The 22,840-nt window shown below is 42.9% G+C and overlaps 1 protein-coding gene across 1 annotated transcript in view; it reads left to right on the forward strand.

Moving 5' to 3' along the window:
- diaph3 (diaphanous-related formin 3) overlaps positions 1 to 22,840 on the forward strand; it is a 287,165-nt gene that overhangs the window by 179,057 nt on the left and 85,268 nt on the right. The window contains 3 exon segments of the mRNA XM_046857511.1: positions 2,296 to 2,426; positions 13,457 to 13,580; positions 20,199 to 20,363. Coding sequence (XP_046713467.1) covers positions 2,296 to 2,426; positions 13,457 to 13,580; positions 20,199 to 20,363 — 420 coding nt within the window.

Consider the following 22,840-nt stretch of genomic DNA (forward strand, 5'->3'; position numbering starts at 1 on the left):
ACCTGATATATGTCTGCACTTAGAAAGTGGAAAAGACAGCTTTGTTTGTTCAGGGTTCTGTGTAACCTTGTACATGATTTGGAGTAGAAGGTTGCCATTCTCGTCTCATCATCCCTCATCTCTCCTGCTTATTTTTCCACTCAGACTTTGAGGCCAATCTTCTTCATGTGTGAGCCGAAGGCAAAGCTGGTTGGCTTTAAAGCTTGTTGAAGTAACATTTGAAGTATATTTCATTTTTGGAGGGTCGACATTGATGTTGGGGCAAACAGAAATGAAATTTAATTACCAAGTCTATTTTGTGCAGCCATGGCGACCCGTTGCTCATTTCGTCTTCTTTTCTTGCCTCGGTCTTTCTACTTTTTGCTCGCTTCCCCCCACTCTTGCCTCTTCTCTAAATGGCCATTACCGCATTACAGCCGAGTAACCAGGCCAGCCTTCTCTCGGGCTGAATGAAATGCCTCTCCGCTCATCAAATCTCTTATAGCACCTGACAAAGGAGTCCCACACTGACAAACACATTCATAGCCCCGGACTTTATTAGAAGCAGACGCTCATGGCCTGCTACAGGAACATCTGCTTCCTGCCAGCTCAGTAATGTTCGAAGGTTATGAGAAAGAACCGGACCAGAGGTCCTGAGCAGCCAATGAGCCCCGAGACATGATCAGCCGAGTCTTGGCCTCTTTCTTTCTTTTTCTTTTTTTTAAATTTAATTTCCTCCTTTATCCTCACTCGCTTCTCTGACTCCTTTTCTCTTTGTGTCAAACCAAGAGATCGGAGGACGCTCGAACGCGTCTCTGTGCTCGTTTGAGGAGATGGAGAGATTCGTGTTGCCTGACAAACGAGTGCAGAAAGAGTCGTAGAGAGAGACAGCGGCGGCGTTGCCGAAAGGCGGAGAGTAACAAGGATGCGTGACGCCCCCCGCCTTTCCACTCGCTTGCCTGAGGACTCGTCCTGATGTTTTTGCTGGGGTTTTTTGTCTCTATCTCATTGTCTCTCTACCCTCTTGTTTGATTAGGAAAATTGACATGGCGCAACATTTCCTTCGTGTGGTGTTTTAGATTTGTTTCAATTCATTCGAATTTAAGTTTTTTTTTTACATTTTAGTTATTTATTTTTTTAATCAAGGTATCGTGATTTTTAATCAAAAATGTAATTTAATCACTTGCGGGAGCATTCTATGAAGGAACGTAAAAGTAGAAATAGCGTGTGACATCACGGAGACGGATGGTTCTACACGTTAGGACGGCCAATTTTACAAATTTTGGTTGTAGTTCTGTTTTAAGTTGATTAGTTACACATAAAAAAAAATAATAATAAATTGTGAATCGATCAAACATTCTAAAAAAAAAAAAAAAAAAAGGTGAGGGTTTTTGAATTCTTGTTGGCATGATTTTTTTTTCTTTCTAATTTGTCGCTCGTGCTCAGAAAGCCGACGTTTTCCTGATGACCACAAGGTCGGCGAGAGCGAGCCGGGAGTTTTTGTTCGCCATTAAACAAATAGTAAAACGATTTTCTTTGTTTTAGAAATAATTATTCGATAGGGCTTTATTTCGGCGTTTCAGACCCCCGCATAAAGAAAAGTCCCAGTGCACTCTGTTCCTCGTTCTGTTTTTTTTCCGTTCCTCTCGCATCTCGGCCCTCTCAGAATGTTCCGTATCCATAGAATAGCAAACATGATTAACATTGAAAACGTCTCGTGCGCGGCTGCAATTTCAGAGCGAGCTTTCAAATGAACTCGTCAAAGACAAAAGGAGGCTGTCAGTGATGACTTTCTCTCTCCCTCTCTCTCTTTTCCTCTCTCTCTATCTCTTTATTTCAGTATTGAGTTTTGAGAGGTTTTGTCCCTCCGCACATGTTCTGCAGCACCTCCACCTGTACGGACACGTCACGTCTCGTTAACGGGACTCTGACGAGAAATTAAGGTCACTTAATTATACGTATATTTTCGACTCGTGCTCTTGGATTTCAGACATAACCACAGCCTTTAACACACTCCTCAGAATTCAGTGTGTCTCGGTTACAGATGACCTTGAAGGCGGCTTAAAATCAGTGGTGTGCACACTACTGAAAAATCCAGTCTCTAGAGAAATCTGTCAGCCTTGAAGCCGTGAAGTACGTGTAGGGGATTTTTAATAACCCAAGCTACCCCCCCCCAAAAAAAAAAAAAAAAAAAAAAAAATGGTGCCGTAGAGGGAAGACTTTCAGACGCAAAAATTGAAGGGTTATCTTTTTTTATTTTATTTTTTATATATATATATTATAGTTTTTACTCTTTTGTTTTTCCCTCTGCATCAGATGAAAGACACGAAGTCGGCCGATCAGACGTCTACACTGCTTCAGTTCCTGGCCGAGGTGTGCGAGGAGAAATTCCCCGACGTTCTTAAGTTCGTCGATGACCTGCAACACGTGGAAAGGGCCAGCCGAGTACACACACACACACACACGCCTTTAGGGTAAGCGGTGTGAGCAAAAGTATTGGGACACCCGACTTTTCAAATTGACTGCACACAAACGTATAGAGACCCAAACCTGTTCCAGCATGGCAGCACAGCTCCATGGAGATATGCTTTACATGAGTCGGAAGATCTCGAATGGCCTGTTGAAGAGCTCTAACCTCTAACACCATTGGTATGAATTGGAATGCTGACTGCACCTCTTTACCTCACCTCGGCCAGAATCTGACTTTACTAACACACTTGTGGCTGAACGAATCTCCCACAAATCTCCATAAGTGCACTCTAAAAATCTAGTGTAACATCTTCCCAGAAGAGTGGAGCTCATTATAAGAGAAAATAGAGAATACATGTGGAATGGAATGTCCAAAAACCAGGATACATTTTTATGGTCAGGTGTCCACAAACATCCATCCATCCATCTATCCATCCATCTATCCGTCCATCTCACCATCTCTCCATATCAGACCTGTCCATCCATCCATCCATCCATCCATCCATCCATCCATCTAGTTATCAATCCACATCAGACCTTTCATCCATTCATCCATTTATCTATGTATCCATCCACATCAGACCCAGTTATCCATCTATCTGATTAACATCAGACCTGTTTTTCCATCCATCCATCCATCCATCCATCCATCCATCCATCCATCCATCCATCCAATGAGGCGATATAAAAAACCAAAAACAACAAAAAATAAGTATCAGCAAATGTAGCGTAAGTGTAAAGCTGTGTTTTTTGTAAATTCATTAGTGTTTTTATATCATTTAATAAGTTGTACATTCTGTATATTTTTTATATATATATATATCACGTCACATTTTCTCACAGCAGCCTACAGCGATCCGGGACTAATTAATCTGGGGGAAAAAACCACAGGCATGTTTACTAGCGTCTGAGACATGTTGGTTTTCCACAAGCATCCACACGTATTAAAGGAGTTTGTCAGGGAAGACACCTGGAACATGTATTTGCCGTTCCAAGAATGCCAGACGATACATACCGCGTATTTATTCCTTCCTTTCTAAAGGTCAGACACAACAAAATCCTGCAGCATTCAGCCTGTCGTTAGAACCCAAATCGCTCTCGGAGCGATGACGAAATGGAACGTTCAGGGAGAAATATCACCGAGCGCAAACCTCAAATCAAGTGGCTTTTTCATTTCAACCACGTACAATACAGATGTGATCCAGTACCGGGTCGTGGAAAAGCTGCAACCTATAGATATAACAGCGTCAATCAAATGTCCCTCAGAAGTTTCTTTGGTGGAACGTGCAAGAACCGATCAAAAGATAGTACAAAAACCGAGAGAAAGGTCCAGTTACAGATGCGCTTTGGCCAAAACACACACACACACACACACACACACAAAAGGTTAGAGATCCCTGCACCTTAGTGCACAGTAAAACGGAACAGCGCTCCTCAAAGACCAAGATCTGAACATACAGCGACATGAATTATCAATAGATAACACAAATCTAACTAATACAAAGTGTGCACGTGTACAAACAGCGTCTACTGCAATAACACAATAATACACACATACAATGCAGAACCAGGCAGTACACAAAGTGGCATCAAATGTGACTGAGTGCATAGAAACTGTTTATATTATAATAAATACTGTACATATTAATGCGTAATGCAAAAAATGGCAAACAAATTGCAATGAAGGAATTCGTGTGTGTGATTGAGAGAGAGAGTGTGTATGTGTGTGTGTGTGTGTGTGTCTGTGTGTGTGTGTGTGTGTGTGTGTGTGTGTGTGTGTGTGTAGTCAGCCACGAATTCTGGTGGTATGTGTATGTCTGTGATGGGAGACCATGATGATCTTCTCAGCTATTTTCATTAAGCTGCTCGAGATGAATCAACTTTAAGGAAGATTTACAATAAATAATAGCGATACCCCAACATCGTACACGAACATCTCATCCAGAGTGAGTGTTTCCTGCCTCGTGCCCAGCGTTCCCAGCAGAGACTCCTGGATGATCCATTGTAATGGATTATGCTTCGATTTAATCTCATAAAACGTATTGTTGTGAAACATCCACCTTTTAAATATAAAATCAGGCCGGTCCATCAATTGGATTAATGAATACGCTAATCACCATATACCATCCTGTACCTTTTCCTGTCCATCTTCATCCACCTGAGTCTTCCTCACACAGTTATATACACCGACTATCTGTTCTTCTTCTGGTGTTCACAAGTCTGGAGGTTACCATAAAAAATCACAACTAAATTGATCTATAATTGCTATATATATATATATATATATGCTTTTCCTATTGGTTAAACCCAGTCGGTATCTCCCGTTAAACGAACATATCACAGCAACGGTAATCACATCAGCAAAACTCTTATTTTAAACATCTAAAAACCCCGTCATAACACCCACTTGCTCCCTTACATTAGTTTGCAGTGTGACGGTATAAAAGAAATGAATACACACCTTTTGACCAATCAGATTCAAGGATTTTTCTTTTCTTTTCCTTCTGATTAAAAAAATAAATAAAATAATTGAGAGTCTTCAAATAAGATAGAAACCAGAACCATCATCAAAAATGTTATTTGTTCATTTTTGTATCTTTTATTGAGGTTATTATGTATCATGGCCCTGTGGAGACACGGCCCATTGATTCTAATATTCCGTTATTCCGTTTTCCTAACATGATGCTTAATTGGCCTCTAATTAATCACTTTCCTATCATTTTCTCCCAGGTCGGTCATTTCCCAGTCCCCACTCACTACCAAGCTCTCCCTCCTCACATGACCACCACCATTAGGGAACAGTGAAGGCTTTAACGGATTCCTCGTAGTCTCTCTCAGGTGACCTCGGGCATCGCCGGGATCCGAACTCACGATCTCTTGCACTACAGTAATCGAAGGCTTTTCCTGCAATGGTGGGAATATGGATCATTCCGGAAAGGCACTAATAAAGCTGTCTGAAGTTGGCAGAAATGTTTATCTGGATTGTTTTAGCTCTGTGGCACATTGCATGTGTAATGTTAATGTGTTTTGAGGAAGCGTTTATAATCATCACATTGCGTTACGGTTTCCCCATCAGGATGCAGCGTTCTGAGAACATCAGCATCTCTGTCGTTTCTAATGTGTTTGAGTTTTGGTGTAATCCGTGGAGATTTTAGATTGGGGAGAGACTGTGTGTGTGTGTGTGTGTGTGTGTGAGAGAGAGAGAGCAGGTTGGCTTGCGCAGCTGGTATGTTGCAGTGTTTTTTCTCTCGAGCGCCAGCTGACGGCCCGTCACTGCTGATCCTCCACGGCTCTAGTGCTGCTCGGCGAGCCAGAATACACAGAGTTCATCATCTCTCCATTCCAAAACATGCTGTCTATTGACTAGAGCGCCACCAGAGCTGTCTGCCAGTCCTCCTTCTTCCCCTTTGTCGTCTTTTTCATCTGACCGTCTGTCCTGACTGTTCATTTGCTCGTCTGTCTGATGGTCCACATCTGACACGTTCCATCCATCTGTCTCTCACACGTCCGTCTAATTCACCTCCATCATTCCTATTATTCTGTTCACTCACATCAGACCCATTTTACGCTTTCAGCTCTTCATCCAGCTCAAATCTGTCTATCCATCCATATCAGACCTCTTTTCCTTTCATCTATTTATTTATCCACCCACATTTTCATGTATCCACTATCTATCTATCTATCTATCTATCTATCTATCTATCTATCTATCTATCTATCTATCTATCTATCTATCTATCTATCTATCTATCTATCTATCTATCTATCTATCTATCTAGCCATATAAGACCAATACATTCATTCATCCATCCATCCATCCATCCATCCAATTATCCATTTACTACACATTGGACCAATCCATTCCTCCACCCATCCTGTTCATCCACTCATGCATATATCCATAACAGAATACTTATCTACCCATCCATCAATTCAATCCTTCTCTGAACTACTACTTTATTCATCTATCCAGCTACATCATATCCATCCATCCATCTAGATTACACCTGTTCATACAGTTTATTTATCTCTTCATCTACATCAAACCTACCCATCTATTCGTCCGTCTGTCCGTCCATCCATACCTACACATCACATTTGTTCATCCACTCATGCATTTAATCGTTTTTTAACAATTTGTCCATTTATCCATCAATTTATCCATCTTTTTTTCTTTTCTGAACAACTAATTTGTCCATCCATCCGTCCATCCGTCCATCCATCCATCCATCCATCCATCCATCCATCCATCCATCCATCCATCCATCCATCCATCCATCCATCCACATCACACCTACACTCATGTATTCATTCATAACGTATTGTCCACCCATCCATCCATTAATTCATCCATCCAACTCTGTTCTTATTTTAATCTTAATGCATTTTACATTATTCTCTCTCTCTCTCTCTCTCTCTCTCTCTCTCTCTCTCTCTCTCTCTCTCTCTTCTTCACAGCATCTTTGCAAACCAAATTAGTTTGATCATATGGCAACATTTTGTTCATTTCTCCATAATGACTATAGGACTGTTGCACTGCTCTCTTGTGTGTGTGTGTGTGTGTGTGTGTGTGTGTGTGTCTGAGTTGGGGTGCTGGATTGACAGCAGTGCTATGTCGGGTCACGTTGCCCCTGGCAGCCCCAGAAGCAAAGAGGTGACACAACAACAAAACTGTCTCACCACATTACCGCATGCTTCACAGGAGACACGGGAGAACCCAGAACCCCACTTTCAGCAGAAGCAGCGCTGATCAGGAACCCTCCGTCAAGGCTTTTTTTGTTTTTGTGGTTTGATCATCAGGAGTGAAATTGCGTGTCGTGTGGAATGGAGTGGCAGTGTTCATTAGTAGCACCGTGCCTCCTTTTTAATTAGGGCCCAGCTCATTTAGTGTTGTCTCTGGGTGGAATAGTCGTTGGTAATTAATCATGGCTGGGCCTCATGCCACTGTATTAATAAACAGAGCATTAGGTGTGGAGGGACTTGCCGAGTCCGGGGGATTCGAAGATTTTGTCTCGCTCCTGCACTTAACTGTTTCTATTTTGTCGCTTTAAAAAAATAAATAATTTAGTAGGATTGAAATTACGTCTGAATTAAACTACAATTTAGCTATCGATCAATAATAAAAAGAATCAAATTAACTCCCTACATTATTTTTCTTCTTGGGAATGTTTTGTGAATTGGGTCAGTGCTGAAACCTAAACTGCACATCCCCCGAAACAGTTTTCCTTTTCATTTTTTGTTGCTTTCGCTCGAAACTTTTCCCTTCCCATTCCTGTCGCTTCTTCCTCTAATGGCTGATCTGTTTCATTAATGACTTGTTTCATTAATAGCTCTCACTCTGGCGTCCCTCATCGAATCGGAGTTGGCGTTCTGGGTAACACATCGCCGCCCGCCCCGGAAGAGGCCCTCGCGTCGAGTCTAATCGCGTTACTCTATTAGGGTTATTTCCATCCGTTATCCTGCCTCTTCCTCTCCTAGGCAGCGTCTTTCTCCGGCGAAGAGACCGGGGCAGACGGATGGGGCATTCGTATTGTTCGAGAGAGAGGTTTCCCGAGGTTTTTTCATTAATCACACAGCGATAAATAGTAACATCCCACTTTCAGCTCTTACAAAAGTGCGATTTGTTGGTCTTTCATGTCCCCTTATTGCCACATCTGTGCCCCGAGACAATACAGTGCTCAAATTCGCTTGGGCACCCAAAAGTATTGGGACACCCAGCTTCTTCATGTCCCCGCATCTTTGGAGTTGGAAGATGTGGATGATCTTGGGTTCCCTGCTGTTTAGCTCTGACCTCAACTGACTGCACCCCAGGCCTCCTCACTTACTCCTAAATCAGTACCTGGCTTAACTCACGCACTTGTGGCTGAATCTCACTCAAATCTCCACAAACACACTCCAAAATCTGGTGGAACAATCTCATGGTCAGGTGTCCACAAGCTCACATAAAAACTAGGCTCCGTTCTGCAAACACACAAATACCCAAAATGCGATCTAATATTTCAGTATGAGGAGTTTAAAACGGATTACAAAGGAAATAAATTCCGCAGTTCTGCTAATAAAACACTAGGGGTGCAAAAGGGGCGAAAAATTCCCAGAAACTTTCCTTAGGAACTGTATCTGGGGAAATTTGGAAATAGTCAAAGTTGGAAACTTAACAGGACTTTATGGGAATTATTTTGCAATGTATAGTGATGTTTTTGAAACTGGTGCTTACAACCTCCCATCACTAATAGTGTTTCAGGATCCACTCCGACTCCTGTTAATTCCTTTCACACCTCATACATCTGAGGTTTGACCGAATTATGTTCAAAGTCTAACATCTGTTTCAAACCAAATCCGATTCTGTCTGAAAATCTGAAAATGTCATTACCTTCAACAGACCAAAAGAAATCTATCGCCCCAACATCCTGTCCCCTTGAGTTCAGCATGTATTTCTCAGCGAGCAGTTCAGTGTCAGGATGTGCACAGTGTAGATCTTTTTTTTCCCCATCCTCCTTTCAGCCATCTTCGCCAGTGTCCTCCAGTCTTTTATTTTCCCTCTCTCACTCACACCACATCTCCTTCAGCCTCCCCTCCGTGCTTTCCTCCTTCACTCCATCAGAGGGAGCTAGAGGTTGTGTGTACGGAGAGAAGGCCCTCCTGTCTTCCATGTTTACCAAAAGCCAAGCTCACTTCTTCCCCAGCTGCCATGCCAACAGCACGTACTCTAGCACGGAGGATGCTTAATGCGTTAATGCTCCCTGATCTCGCACTGCAGAGTTCAGCCACCGGGTTCTGTATTTAAATTCACACACAGGAAACGCCAGTCATTTTCTTTTGCATCCGGGGGATGGACGAGGAAAAGGAGGAATAAATGGACAGAAAAGGAGAAGGTTTGTGAAGTTTAAAAGGTGGGAAGGGGTGTATCATGAACGTCTTTGTTTCTATCAGGCATGTTTGGGGGAAAAAAAGGGCTAATCAGAAGGAAAGCATTTAGATATTAGTGTTGTGTATCTCCGTAACGCATGCGATTTACCTCAAGCACAATGCGATTCAGTGCAAATACTGCGCAATGGAATAAATCTGATGCAATTTAATATGGTGGAGATATTTCTAACGCATGGCCCCTTCTCGACAGCTCTACCTCTGCCATGTTAATCTGTATTCTATGGCACTTTCACACTTGTGGATTCCGCTCGCTCGGAGGGCTCTCTTTTTAACTTTTTGACGTTTAACGCCCTCAAACACACAAGCAGCTGCAACAGCTCAGAAATCAGAGTGTAAAAACCCTTGCCCTGGGGGACCCTGTGTTGACCCCTTTGTTGAAACTGTTACAATGCCCCTAGAGGCTCCATGAAGATGAGGTTTATTGGAATGCTGAATTCACTCCAGACCTTCTCACTTTACCTCAATCCTCCACAAGCAATCGCCAAAATCAAGTCATTAGATTTCAGAGTCCCTTCTTCCACAGCATTACATGACCACCACCAATAACCACCTGATTTAATGTGTCCATGGCTTCAAACACGTGACCCTGGATGCTGATTGTACCAACAACATTTGTTTATAAGACAGACTTGAGGTTTCTGTTGCGATCTGAGGTGCTTCTATTTTTTTTTCCACTCATCACTTGAACAATTTTGTAAATTTTTCTTCAAACTGTTTCATCGACGGTGCCTTTCCACCTGCCGAAATGATTCTCCATAATCTTTCGCGTGAGATTTTCCAGATTTCCTAGGATTTCTAGAATCGCTTCAATCAGTCACTGAAAATCATAAAAGACTTGCAAGTATTTATTTATTTTTTAAGGTCGTGATGTTTGGACGTCTTGATCGTTGGTCAAATTTCAGTTGCTTGCAGCATTTTAATGGCAAAACTCATTCTACTGTATTCAAGTTCTGCTCCAGCAATATGTGGACAGCAGGAGAATGCTGAGGATGGAGCCCCCAGGAAGGAGGAAAGCCAAGGAGGAGGTTTATGGATGTGGTTAGGGGAAGACATGCAGGTGGTTGGTTTGAAAGAGGCAGATGTAGAGGACGGGGGTTGTATGGAGACAGATAAGCCGCTGTGGCAACCCCTAATGGGAGAAGCCGAAAGAAGATGATGTGTGTATTTTTAAGGGGGTCCACATCAAGCTGCCAAGCTCAGGTCACATCAAGCTGCCATTTTTGGGCCCTTGAGTAAGTCACAAGTGGAGACGGTGGCGAGGCGTGTATATGATCGTTACCCAAACTCCATGCTTATTGTTAAATGATCTGTAAATGTAATTTTACTCGCTGTAAACATCTTACGGCAGACGCCTTCATCCAGAGCGACTCGAAATGTCATCTATACAACTCTGCAGTTGAAGGGTTAAGGGCCTTGCTCAAGGGCCCATGAATTGGAGCTTTTTGATGCTGGGATTTAAAATCACAACCTTCTGATCTCAAGTCTTAACCACTAGCCCTTTCCTGCCAACAACCGGCCAGAGTCTAAACAAACATAGAAAACATACACAAGTGCAAGAAGCAGCAAATACAGTACAGCACATGCCGGGGACGAGAAGAACGATGTGGTCAAATACGTGAGATATATAAGGATGATTCAGTTCACCTGCAAAGTTATAGAAAATGAAGCGTGTGACCCCGCAGACTGATTAATCCAATGCCAGTGTAGAGCCTCGCATAACGTAAACAAATCGATTTAATCAACAAGGCCCTCCAGGATGCGTTTTCAACATGCTGTACAGCCATTATTGTCCAAATAGCTGGCAATCGAAAAAAAAAAAGTGAGTGCACCCTGAGTGATAGCAGCTGTACGTGGTGTAAACGTGCAAATCCACACGTCCTAGTCGTCATGTTTTTGTCATCTTGACAGGACCGAAGAAATCTGTGTATCTTGTAATAAAGCAGTTTAAATTTGGTGCTTGAAGAACAATTCTCTCAAACCGTGTGGAAAAATCGCATACGAATCTTATGCTCATGCGCCCACAAAGTTTTTGCCCATACAGTGTGTGTAATGAAGTGTTTCGGACAGATTTGTTGGTTTTTCTGTGGGAGTGGCTGCTTTGCTTCGTTATCTGCGAGGAACAATGGGAATGAAAAAGCAGTACTGAAGGCTGGAATGAGCTTTGAAAAGTTTCTCACACACACACACACACACACACAACCACACTTCCCCCGAGATTTGTACGGACTTAAAGCGTGCCTCCTGTGAACTCTAAGACCACCCAGATGCCCTCACGATGGCCTCCTTCTTTCTTCGAGCACATTTCCTGCCTCCTCTGTACTCAACAACCCCCGGCCGGCTTTAGCATGCTAATCTCAGCGTGGCCTCGAGGAGAAAGTGCCAGGACGGCACCGCATCTCCGGGTTTGATGTGCAGAAGCGCTCGCTCATTCCATGCCGACTTTAAAGCTCCTCTGCGAAGTTCTGCCGACACCACGGCTCGAAATAGACGCAGCGCCGATCAAACGCTCGTGTTTACGCCGAATCCGAAACGACGTGAACTTACGCGAACGCTCTGCCATTGCCGAGCGTTTCAGTGCGTTCTATATTCGGCGTGTCTGATGAATGGGTGCTCTTTTTTTCACATTTTATTTATGTTTGTTATCTGGAGTGTGTGTGTGTGTGTGTGTGTGTGTGTGTGTGTGTGTGTGTGTGTGTGTGTGTGTGTGTTAAAAGAATGCTGCTGTTGTGATGTACCTAATTAGGCTGGTTGTTGTATACCGAAGCACCAACTGGAAATCTATACCACCTAATGAAACATGACAAACGAGCACCAAACTCACAAGTTCAAGCTGTCATAGTCTGACTGGGATGTGTGTGTGTGTGTGTGTGTGTGTGTGTGTGTGTGTGTGTGTGTGTGTGTGTGTGTGTGTGTGGTCTGTAGCCATATGCCATTTTTTTATTATTAATAATTTGATATTAATTAATTTTATTTATTTATTTTAATTTTTTATTAAAAATCTTTTTTTGTTGTTATGACGACTGTGGTGACCTTGACAGCCTTCGCTCAAAGAACACACTCCTGCACATCATTGCCCCACATTATCACCTCAAAAATATTTATTTATTTATTTATTTATTTATTTATTTATTTATTTATTTATTTACAATGAACCACAACAACTGAGGAACACTTAATAATTTGTTATATTTATTTATTTATTTTTCTTCTGGAATTGGTCATTTTCTGAACCCCACCTGACTTTACTTGTGGCCGAACGAACACAAATCCCCATTAAACGAATCGGCAATAAATGGCACATCCCCATCTTTAATCCCATTTTAAATCCGGACACGACCAGACCAAAAATACGAGATGTCGTTATCGGTCACTCCAGACTGTAAAACACTGTAAAAAAAAAGAGCCATGACCATAAAACGCATATTAACGCACTGCAATAAACATAAAAACAAAGAAACAGATTTCCTACTCAGAAAGAACACAAGTAGGAATGTTCCAAAGTGTATCACCAAAGAAAATGCTGGAATACTAACAGAACATAAGTTTGAAGGACTTCAGGCGTCTACAGTAGTATACTAATCACACACAGACCTGAATGTCAAAATCTCCATCACACACACACACACCATTATGCATTATGTTGAGGAAGCGCGAGTGTAAGGGTTATTGATAGATTTTCGCTCGCTGTTGATATTTTCAATGAGACTAGCAGACTTCAAAGACTTTTATTTGGGTTGGGTGTGAAATTATTCCTAATTCTTCAGAACTTTTGGTCGTATACATTCCTTAATATGCAGCCAGGCAGCGGGGTTTCATCGCCATTCTTTCACAGGTAATAACGATCCAATTATAATCGCCGCCTTGGGTGTTTACCTGTGTGTTTGGGTTTTTTTTGGGTGGTGGGGGGGGGATTGGATGTTTGAAATTAATGAATACACCAGTCTTTTTTTTTTTTTTTTTTTCCTCATGGCATTTGTGCTATGGATGTGATTCCCTGTATAGCTGCTTTCTGATAAACTCATAGCTTTGTGTGTGTGTGTGTGTGTGTGTGTGTGTGTGTGTGTGTGTGTGTGTGTTTAGTCTCGGCGGAGAACCTGGAGAAGAGTTTAAAGCAGATGGAGAAGCAGCTGCTGCAGCTGGAGAAAGATCTGGACACCTTCAGCTCCCCTGACAACCAGGATGACATGTTCTACAACAAGATGGCCATATCCTTTTATTGTACACACACACACACACACACACACAAACACACGTACATACACAGATTTACACTTTCGAATACAGGTGTCAAAGCACCAAGCTTATATTCAGAACCTTTCACCCCATGCCCTCTGCTGCCATTATTACACACACACACACACACACACACACACACACACACACACACACACACACACACACAGTTACACTCTCTAATCAGAGCGCAGGTCCGTTTGTAAGACTTGCTGTGTATTTTAATTATTTACCACAGAATGTCAGCAGGTCACGTCAGGCTTCCAGCAGGTGTGTGTTAAATAATGGAGTTTCGCACCACATTTCCATTCCACTCTGCTTTTCCTTTTCCTCTTCACTCTGCGCTTTTCGCACGCTTTAGGTTTCCCAGTTTACTCGAGTCTGCAGATGTTTAATTTTTTTTCCCTTTTCAATTTATTTATTTATTATTATTATTATTATTATTATTATTATATTTTATCAAGCGTCTCGCCGGATTATTATTCCTCGCCTTATCTCGTCCTCGGCGTGTTCACGCATCTACAACCGCGAGGAGGTCGACGTCCTGATGGATCGCTCAATCCCCATAAACAAATTACTGATTTTGGGGAAGTCGGATTTGAAAGCGTCGGCGTCGTGTTCTCCTGCATCTCCCTCCCCCGTACTCTACTCTCATCTCCTCTATCTGACACGGACCGGACAGGAGGCAGTCAGGGGAGATCATTATCCTGCATGGCTTTTCTGTGTGTGTGTTTGTGCGATTGATGCACTCATAGCGCTTCCTGTTGAAATGCAGCACGCACGCCCTTCAACCCGAAGCATCTCAGCAACGATGCAGGCTTCAGCCTGACTAATCTTTCTCGATTCTTTTTTTTTGTGAACCGGCGCCACAACCTCGTTCAACCTCAACTCTGAAGATGTTCCTCTAGATTTTGTGGAGATTGGAGAGGTATGAGGTGCACTCAGCGCTCATCCCAGTAGGGTTGAGGTCAGAGCTCTATAGCAGGCCAATCAAGATCTTCCAACCCATATAAAACATATCTTCATGTCATCCTGGAACAGGTTCGGGTTTCCAAGTTCTCACGTGAAGGAAATATTTCATGCTACCACGTCCAAAAACGGTCTGGTGAAGATTCATGTGTGGCATTCGAGCCTTTTCCATTGACCCGATGATCTCGTCTACACTGCTTTCACCCATTTTTCCTGTTTTTACTTGTGTCCCTATACTTATGGCCTCGTCGTGTATGAAGCATGTAGTTTTTTTGTGTGACTAAGAATTGTGTAAAACTCTTGTTTGTGTGTCACACCACAGAACCATTTGTGTTCCAATTTGTGTTCATCAGCCACAAGAGTGTTAGTAAAGTCAGATACTTATGTAGGTGATGTGAGGAGACCTGGGGTTCTGTTCACATTCATCCCAAAGGTGATGTCTGATGATTTACAAAGTCCTCCACCCTGTCCCTGTCCTCCACCCTGACCTTGGCCAAAAGTATACGGACACCTAATCGTCACAGCCATATGTGTTTTTTCTCTCAAAACCGGAAGCAGTTGTATAAGAAACTTATCCAAGAAATTTTTGTCTAAGGAACCTAAGGGGCCAAAAATTCACGACTCTTCCAGCATGACGATGCTCCTGTACTCAACATACAGTGTGAATGTTGGGTTGGTGGAACGCCGAGCCTTCTTGAACATCACCACCTCCTGAACTCGCTGAAGCTCTTGTGGCTGAACGAGCAAAAATCTCTGCATACAAAAATATAGTGAATATCCCCAGATATCTTTCCAGGAAGAGTGTCTCAAAGCCGCTGTCCACATAATTTTGGCCTGGTCTCGTATGAAGCCTGTCGGATGATGAAAGCAGGGGATGTAGAGGGGTTTCCGTAATCAAGCACCGTTTTCATTTATTCTGTCGTTACGGTCTTTCGCGTCGTGAACGTCTCGATTGGCAGTAATATGATCAGTAAGAAAAAGCCCAAAGAAGGACATTGGTTTGGATGGAACCTCGCAAGTGGCGTTTTTTTTTTTTTTTTTCTTGTTCCATCTTTATTTTTTCTGGTGTAGCATTAATTTTCACGTTTTAGTGTCTCATCTCCAGACTCATTCCGAGCTGTATTAGCGCTAATGTGTGTGTCAGACTCGGTTCTAGCAGCTGCCCAGCACATGTCTCGGTTCATTATGGAGTAGATGAGCGCTTCTTTTTGGGGTGTGTGTGTGTGTGTGTGTGTGTGTGAATTCATGTAGGTGTCCAGGCATGCTCCAAATCTTGTCTACTGCTGGTCCATGATTGTTGAGCGCTGCAGAAGTGTATGCTGTTGGAAGCTCTATGTGTGTGTATGTGTGTGTACGTGTGTGTTGTACTTTAAAGCCCTGCAGTGAGAAGTGCGTGTCAGTTTGTCAGTAGGTAGTGAGAGCTTTAAGCTTTGTCGTGAGTTTGACAGGTGGAGTGGGTTAAGAAGTTGAAGGCCGTGTGAGTGTGTGTGTGTGTGTGTGTGTGTGTGTGTGTGTGTGTGGTCAGCCCGTAGCAATGAACGCGGATACTTTTTGTGGTCAGATACTTTTCCTGACTTTTTCATCTTATACACTCATCACTCTCTCTCTCTCTCTCTCTCTCTCTCTCGCTCTCGCCTCTCTCTCTCTAGCTCAGAGTCCACATGCATCACAATGCCGTGTCCTTGTTAACATAATCTCTATCCACCCCCTTACTTCATGGACCTAATGAAAGTCTCCCAAGCAGAAACACACACACACACTTTTCATTAAGCGAGCAATTCCCCGGTGTTGTTCTCACATCAGTGATGCGGTGGTGCGAGCAGATGTTTCGCTTTGTAAATCAGCCCAGTGCAGGTAGACTCCGTCAGCAGAAAAGTTCTGGCCTTGGGACGCCCCCGAGATGCCGAGGAGCTCCGGCGCAGTGCCGCCTCCGCCCAGGAGATCGATCCGGGCTTCTTTTGCTCCAGTCGTCACTCCAGATTAGGTTTAAAGAAAGGAGTACTTGGACAGTGCCATGTAACAATCATTAAAAAGTGCTAAATAAAATAAAATAAAAATATAATAATTATATTAATAAATATTGAGGAAAAACCGTTTCATTCAAAATTAATAAAATAAGACACAGCACGTGGCTTCAGTGATTCACCTCTAGAGGCTGCTCTCGTAACTGTATAACGCAACCCTGAAAAACTATCGCTATGGATTTTTTGCCGATAGCTGACGAATCGGTTGACCTTTAGTGTTATTATCCTGATCACCATACTGTGGCAAAATCCAACCACAGCCCATGTTGAGATTTCTGGACAGACAGTCTGGTGTCCATTTGATATCTGTTTATATTTAATAGTCCTTGATGCCTGTATTGATAAAACTGGGTTGTCATTTTTTCTTAATGTTTTTTACAACAAAAGAACAAAAGGTTAAACATGAAAGACAAATTTTCCCAACCTTATTTACAGAGGGTGCCAATATTATCGAAGGGCACCGTATATCAGTATTTATGGGTTGTAAAGCCCCAGTGAACCGAGGGAAGATCCCTCAGTATGAGCGTGTGGTCTTTCGAGTATGTTTTTTAAGCCTTGGTTGTAATCAAATAATTTGTGCCATATTTCCCATCTGTCTCAAACGCAGTCTCGTGGAATGCGAAGCTCGTTGCTTTTAGAGACATGTTTATCGTGTCCTCTCATCCATGCGATCAGGCCTTTGGAAAGGAGAAACCGGCGTGGAACTCTGCCGCCGCGCTGATACTGAAGCATGTAGAACGGCCACCAGACACCAGTATGAGGATTTGGGTTGTAGGGGTTTGAGCTCTGACTGTGTGTCTTACACCCTCCCTCTCGAGCAGATGTGTAGCAGCATGCTGTTGGGCCGTGGGTGAGTGAGGAAGTACAGTTAAAACTGCTGCAGGGTTCGTTGCGCGGCCCGCTGCGAGGTGGAAACCTTGCTGTTTTAAGCCTAGTCCCAGGTTGAACTCCAGTCTCGAGTTCGGCTGACTGACTACGTGGAATTCTTCACCTCCTTCCCATGTCTGACCTCTAGCAACATTCAATGAATCGATATTTCTCCTTCAACAACTCATGATTTAATCCCCATCGTAGATGAAGTACCACAGCATCCCATTCCACATTTACTTTCCATTTCCTTCTGTAACGACCCCCACTAGATGTTGGCGTGTACGGAGATAGTGGAGATTTGGGCTGCTTTGGCCACAAGGGTGTTAGTTAAGTCAGGTGTTGATGTAGGAGGAAGTCAGGAGGCCTGAACGCTCAAGATCTTTCAGTCCAACCCATGTAAAGCATATCTTCATGGAGCTGGATTGTGCACAGGGGCACCGTCACTCCAGAACAGCTTCGAGTTCCCCTAGTTGAAATGTGTGCCTCGGGTTTTTATTTTTTTGCTGAGGGACCAGACGTGGCTGGAAAAGTCAGGCGTCTGAATACTTCACTCTATAAGTAAGAGCACGAAGATTATTTTTAGAACCTGCAGAAATATTCGGCACAGCAAACACCGCTTCCTGCTTTTTCTCCCCAAAAAAAAGCGAGGGGTCCGGAATATTTTTTTTTTCTTTAAAGACGAACTGCAAATATTCTCCGACTTTAATGTCGTCTTAAATATTAATCTTGTTTGGTGCAGTGGCCTCACTCGGTGACAGCTCATCTCACAGCTCATCTGTGTGTGTGTGTGTGTGTGTGTGTGTGAGAGAAGAGAGAGAGGAACCTCGTAGAGTGTTGGTGAGCGCGAGTTGTAGTTATGATATGCAGCATGCTTTGGTCAGAAGCTCTGAAAAACCCGATAATGCCACAAATAGACCGGCGGCCGTGAGCCTGAACGCTCGGCCCGGGTGTCTCTCTGTCACCATCGGTGAAGGATACGATTGTGAGGAGGAAAATGGCGTGAACCGCATCGTATCCCGGTCAGAAACGGTCTCACTTTGCGAGAAGCTGCTGCAACCGGTGCAGCATCGACTTTCGTGCTCATTTATAAATTAGCCTGAGGGCAATTCCTTTAATTTATACATTAGCCACCCAGTAATCAAGCTAATGCGATGTTCACCTCAACGCCACAGTGGCTCGGTTCCACTTTTGAGGGATTCTTGATTCAGACACTGATTTTATTTATTTTCATTTCAAAAACCTTTGCCTTTTTTTTTTTCGTTCGTTACTGAAAAATCGCTTCATTCAAATCATTATTGTTGTGCACGGTTGCCAGAATTGCGTCAAAGAGCCGCACAAAAACGTCTAAAACCCCACAGCCACTGATAACTAATCTGTTCGTCCAGCTGAGGTGCAGACAGTAATAACCGTGAGAGCAAAAGTATTGGGACACCAGGCTTTTCCATCCGTACGCGGTTCTTCCTAAAAATTTGACAGTCGACTCTGGACGCTGTAGGATGACATTCACGGAGATCCACTTTACATAGATGTTGAAGTTCTTGATTGGCCCGCTTTAGAGCGCCGACCTCAACCCCATTTAACACGAAGCTCCACAAAATCTAGTGGAAGATCTTCCCAGAAGAGTGGGGCAGATGTTTAAAAAAAGGCGTCTAGAAACTTTCCTCTGTATCATGTGTATGTAAATCCACACGCACTGTGTTTTTTCGCTCTCAGACGAAGCGTGTCTGAGAGAAGCGACGCAACAGTTTGCCAATATTTCACATGACTCGAGGCACGAATGATTTGATATGCAAAGCTCGAGCGGACTAATTCCAAGGAAGTTTAATAACACCCCTGCGTGACGCCTAGCATGCTAACCGCGCGCTTTACGTCTTTCACGCGCGCTCCCTCTGAGCTGCGATCGTCCTATATTTGGAAAAAAAAGCCGTTTTGGACAGAAATCTACATTTTAGCCCCTGACATTTCTGATTCCATTGAAGATTTTTTATATATATATATATATATATATATATATATATATATTTTGTCTTTCTGTTTTATCTTTCTCTTTTTCTCTCCCCCCAGCTGGCCATTGATTTCTCTCCGTCTGTACCTTTATGTGGACAGCTCGCTATTCGTTCGCTATTGTGAGAGGAAAACTTTGATCTACTTCAAAGATTTTCACCCACCTCTACCCCCCTCCCCTTCCCTCCTCTAAAGTCAGTGCTGTGTTTTCATCCCACTATTTTTGAGTTAATAAAGCTTTGTGTGTGTGTGTGTGTGTGAGCACGAGCGTGAACGTGCCCGCAAGATCAATTTCCTTTCGCACGTGTCTGATGAGGCTTAATAACTGCTCTAAGTGGATTCAGAGCTGCACAATAGTGATGGGAAGATCATTTTAGTTCATTTATTTCCTTTAATCGCCTTCATAGCCTTCAGTATGTCTGAGTCACATGACAAAAGGACGTACGACTCGGACCAGAGGACTCATGAGATTAACTTCCCGGTTCTGTTTCTGTTCTGTGTAATGCACTGGATAGCATCTATGGGAGTCAATTGACAAACGACTCGAACTAGAAGAGTCAAAAGGTGACCGACTCAATTCTGTTTCCTGTACGCAACCTTACGGAGATTTCGCGATGGTTTGCTCGTTTTGAGAAGGCGCCGGAAAGGTTGTCCCAATACTTTTGATCTTACAATGTAACCACACCATACGCTCCACTTGAACCCTTAACTGCAGCTTCTCACAGCTTCTTCACCCATGCGAAGGAACAGCACCAGAAACTGGATGCCATGCACAGCAACATGAACACGCTGTACTTGAACATGGTGGAGTACTTCGCCGTCGACCCCAAGAAGACCTCCGTGGACGAGTTCTTCACAGACCTGAGCAACTTCAGAGCCATGTTTGTGGTAAGCGATCCAACTTCCTGTCCGCGGCCGATCTCGCCGATCTTGCCGTTTGCTTCGCTCTCGCTTGGCTCAGCGCGCAATCTATATTATCCGACTCCAATCAATCCGGTGGCTCCACAACTCGAAGCTCACAAACCGCAAACGGATCAGCGGTTAATTACGAGGATTAGGGCGAGTTTGATCGCCGGATTACGGTATGTGCCATACATGCAGCCTGGTGATGAATTAATAATACGGATGAACCTTCAGTCCGAAAGGGAAAAAAATATGACCAAAATCGAATAAGTGGAGAATCTGATGCTATACTATAGAACCCAAAAGTATGTGGACACCCACATCCCTTTTCAAACCATACACGTCAATAATAACTTTTTGTTATGCTTCTAGCTTTGAGGGTGGTGGTTTTGCAGAGAAAAAAAGTGTATTTATTCGAGTAAAACCCATTTAATGCATTAAATCATCGACATGCAAACAGAAATATCAATAAATTAAAATATATACATTTCTTAAAAAAAAAAAAGAAATCACGCTGTACAGTGTTTATGTTTAAACTAAAGTTGAAACTTTGTCGTTTTCTCTGAACTGGATTTTCTCCTCTTTGTTTTCCCTCCGTTCCTCCATTTTTCATTCAGCAGCATCTTCTGTGTTACCTGTCCAGAGCACTCTATAGTTTAGCGGGTGGTGCGCCGGTAACAACGGTCCGTTCAGAAACACAGTGCACCGTGTGTAGTTAAAGGGATCTAAGGGAAGCATTTGCATTTATGGCATTTGGCAGATGCCCTTATCCAGAGCGAGTTACAAATGAGCAGGAGAGGGTTAAGGGCCTTGCTCAAGGGCCCAGCAGTGGAAGCTTGGTGGTTGTGGGATATAAACTTTTAACTTTCTGATCCAAAGACCAATGCTTTAACCACTGAAGCTACCACCTTCCCCGAATTCAAATTTCTTGAGGAACCATTTGAGCCCTAGTCATGACCATTGTCTAGACAGTGCATAATAAAAAGAATCTCAGGTACATTGTATAGTCAAAAGTTTGCAGACACCTTAACATTAGATTAGTGGGGGTGAGGGGGCACACAATGTTCTAATTCACCCCTAAAAAAAAGGTTTGAGCTCAGAGCACTACAGCAGCGCACTCAAGATCTTTTCACATCTTCCAAACCCATGGAAAGCAGATCTTCATGGAGCTGGCTTTGTGCACAGGGAGCACTATCATGCTGGAGCAGGTTTGGGCCTTGAACACATCTTGTACAAGTGTGCACCTCCAACTTGGTTGGAACGGTTTGGTGAAGAACCATATATGGGTGGAAAAGTCAGGTGTCCCAATACTTTTGGCCCTAGAGTATAAACCATGGGCAGAAGCAGATGGCAAGAACATGGATTTGATTGACGGCCTGGAATAAATGCTTGATTTAGAATTTGCAAACAAGAAAATTGAAGTCTGACTCACTAGAAATGAAACGTTTGGTTGCTGTCTGTAGTGTGTTTAAAGAGCCTGCGTGCTGTAGTATTTTTAGTGCTTCATTATAGCGTATAGTTCGAATTAATTCTCTCTCATATTCGACCCCGACACGTTTCTGTACAACACTTACATCTAAAAGGATGACATGATTACCTGTTGTCCATCTTGTTTTTTATTTCATTCGTTTTACTTTTGAGTAATAATCATTATTTATTGCTGAAAACCAGAATTTGCACAAACACAACACGTCTTGACACGTGCAGTAACACTATTCAGCTGTTATTATTCAGCTGTTCCTTTAAATTGGACAGGAAATTATTCAGCTGTTCCTTTAAATTGACAGGAAATTATTCAGCTGTTCCTTTAAATTGAACATGAAATTATCCAGCTGATCCTTTAAATTGACAGGAAATTTTTCAGCTGTTCCTTTAAATTGAACATGAAATTATTCAGCTGATCCTTTAAATTGGAAGAGTAAATTATTCAGGAAATTGTTCAACTGTTCCTTTGAACTTTGTTGTTCAACTGTTCATTTGATTTGAACAGGAAATGAAATTGTTCTGTTGTTAAATACGAGGTAACACACAGCCCAAATTTATCGAAGGTGGTTGAATTGAAAACTGACGCAGTGCAGTTGAAAGTAGTCCTGTGGCGCTCTGGGCTCTGTGAGCGCACCTCAGTTTTAATGTGAAAAACCGGCCTCGAGCAGCGAGATGTTTTACATTGGAATAATTGTTGCTTATAGCGCGAGGTCTTCATTGTTTAGCGTCTCATTATATTGTCAGTCTCGTACAAAGTGCTAAATTGCAGGTTAGCAAGCGGGGCTATTACGTCGTTACGGAGCGGCGGGGAAAAAAAGTTCAGTTTTCTGTAGCAGGACGCCTTCGTGACAGTTTTTCACGGCCGCTTCCTCGAACAGCACGCTATTCCACATTTCCTTTAGAATTACTTTTTATTTTATATTGCTTTTGTATTGACGTTCACAGCATTTAACACTGATTCACAAGGCCTGAAACTG

Source organism: Silurus meridionalis, chromosome 9, assembly GCF_014805685.1.
Source record: "Silurus meridionalis isolate SWU-2019-XX chromosome 9, ASM1480568v1, whole genome shotgun sequence".
NCBI lineage: Eukaryota > Metazoa > Chordata > Actinopteri > Siluriformes > Siluridae > Silurus > Silurus meridionalis.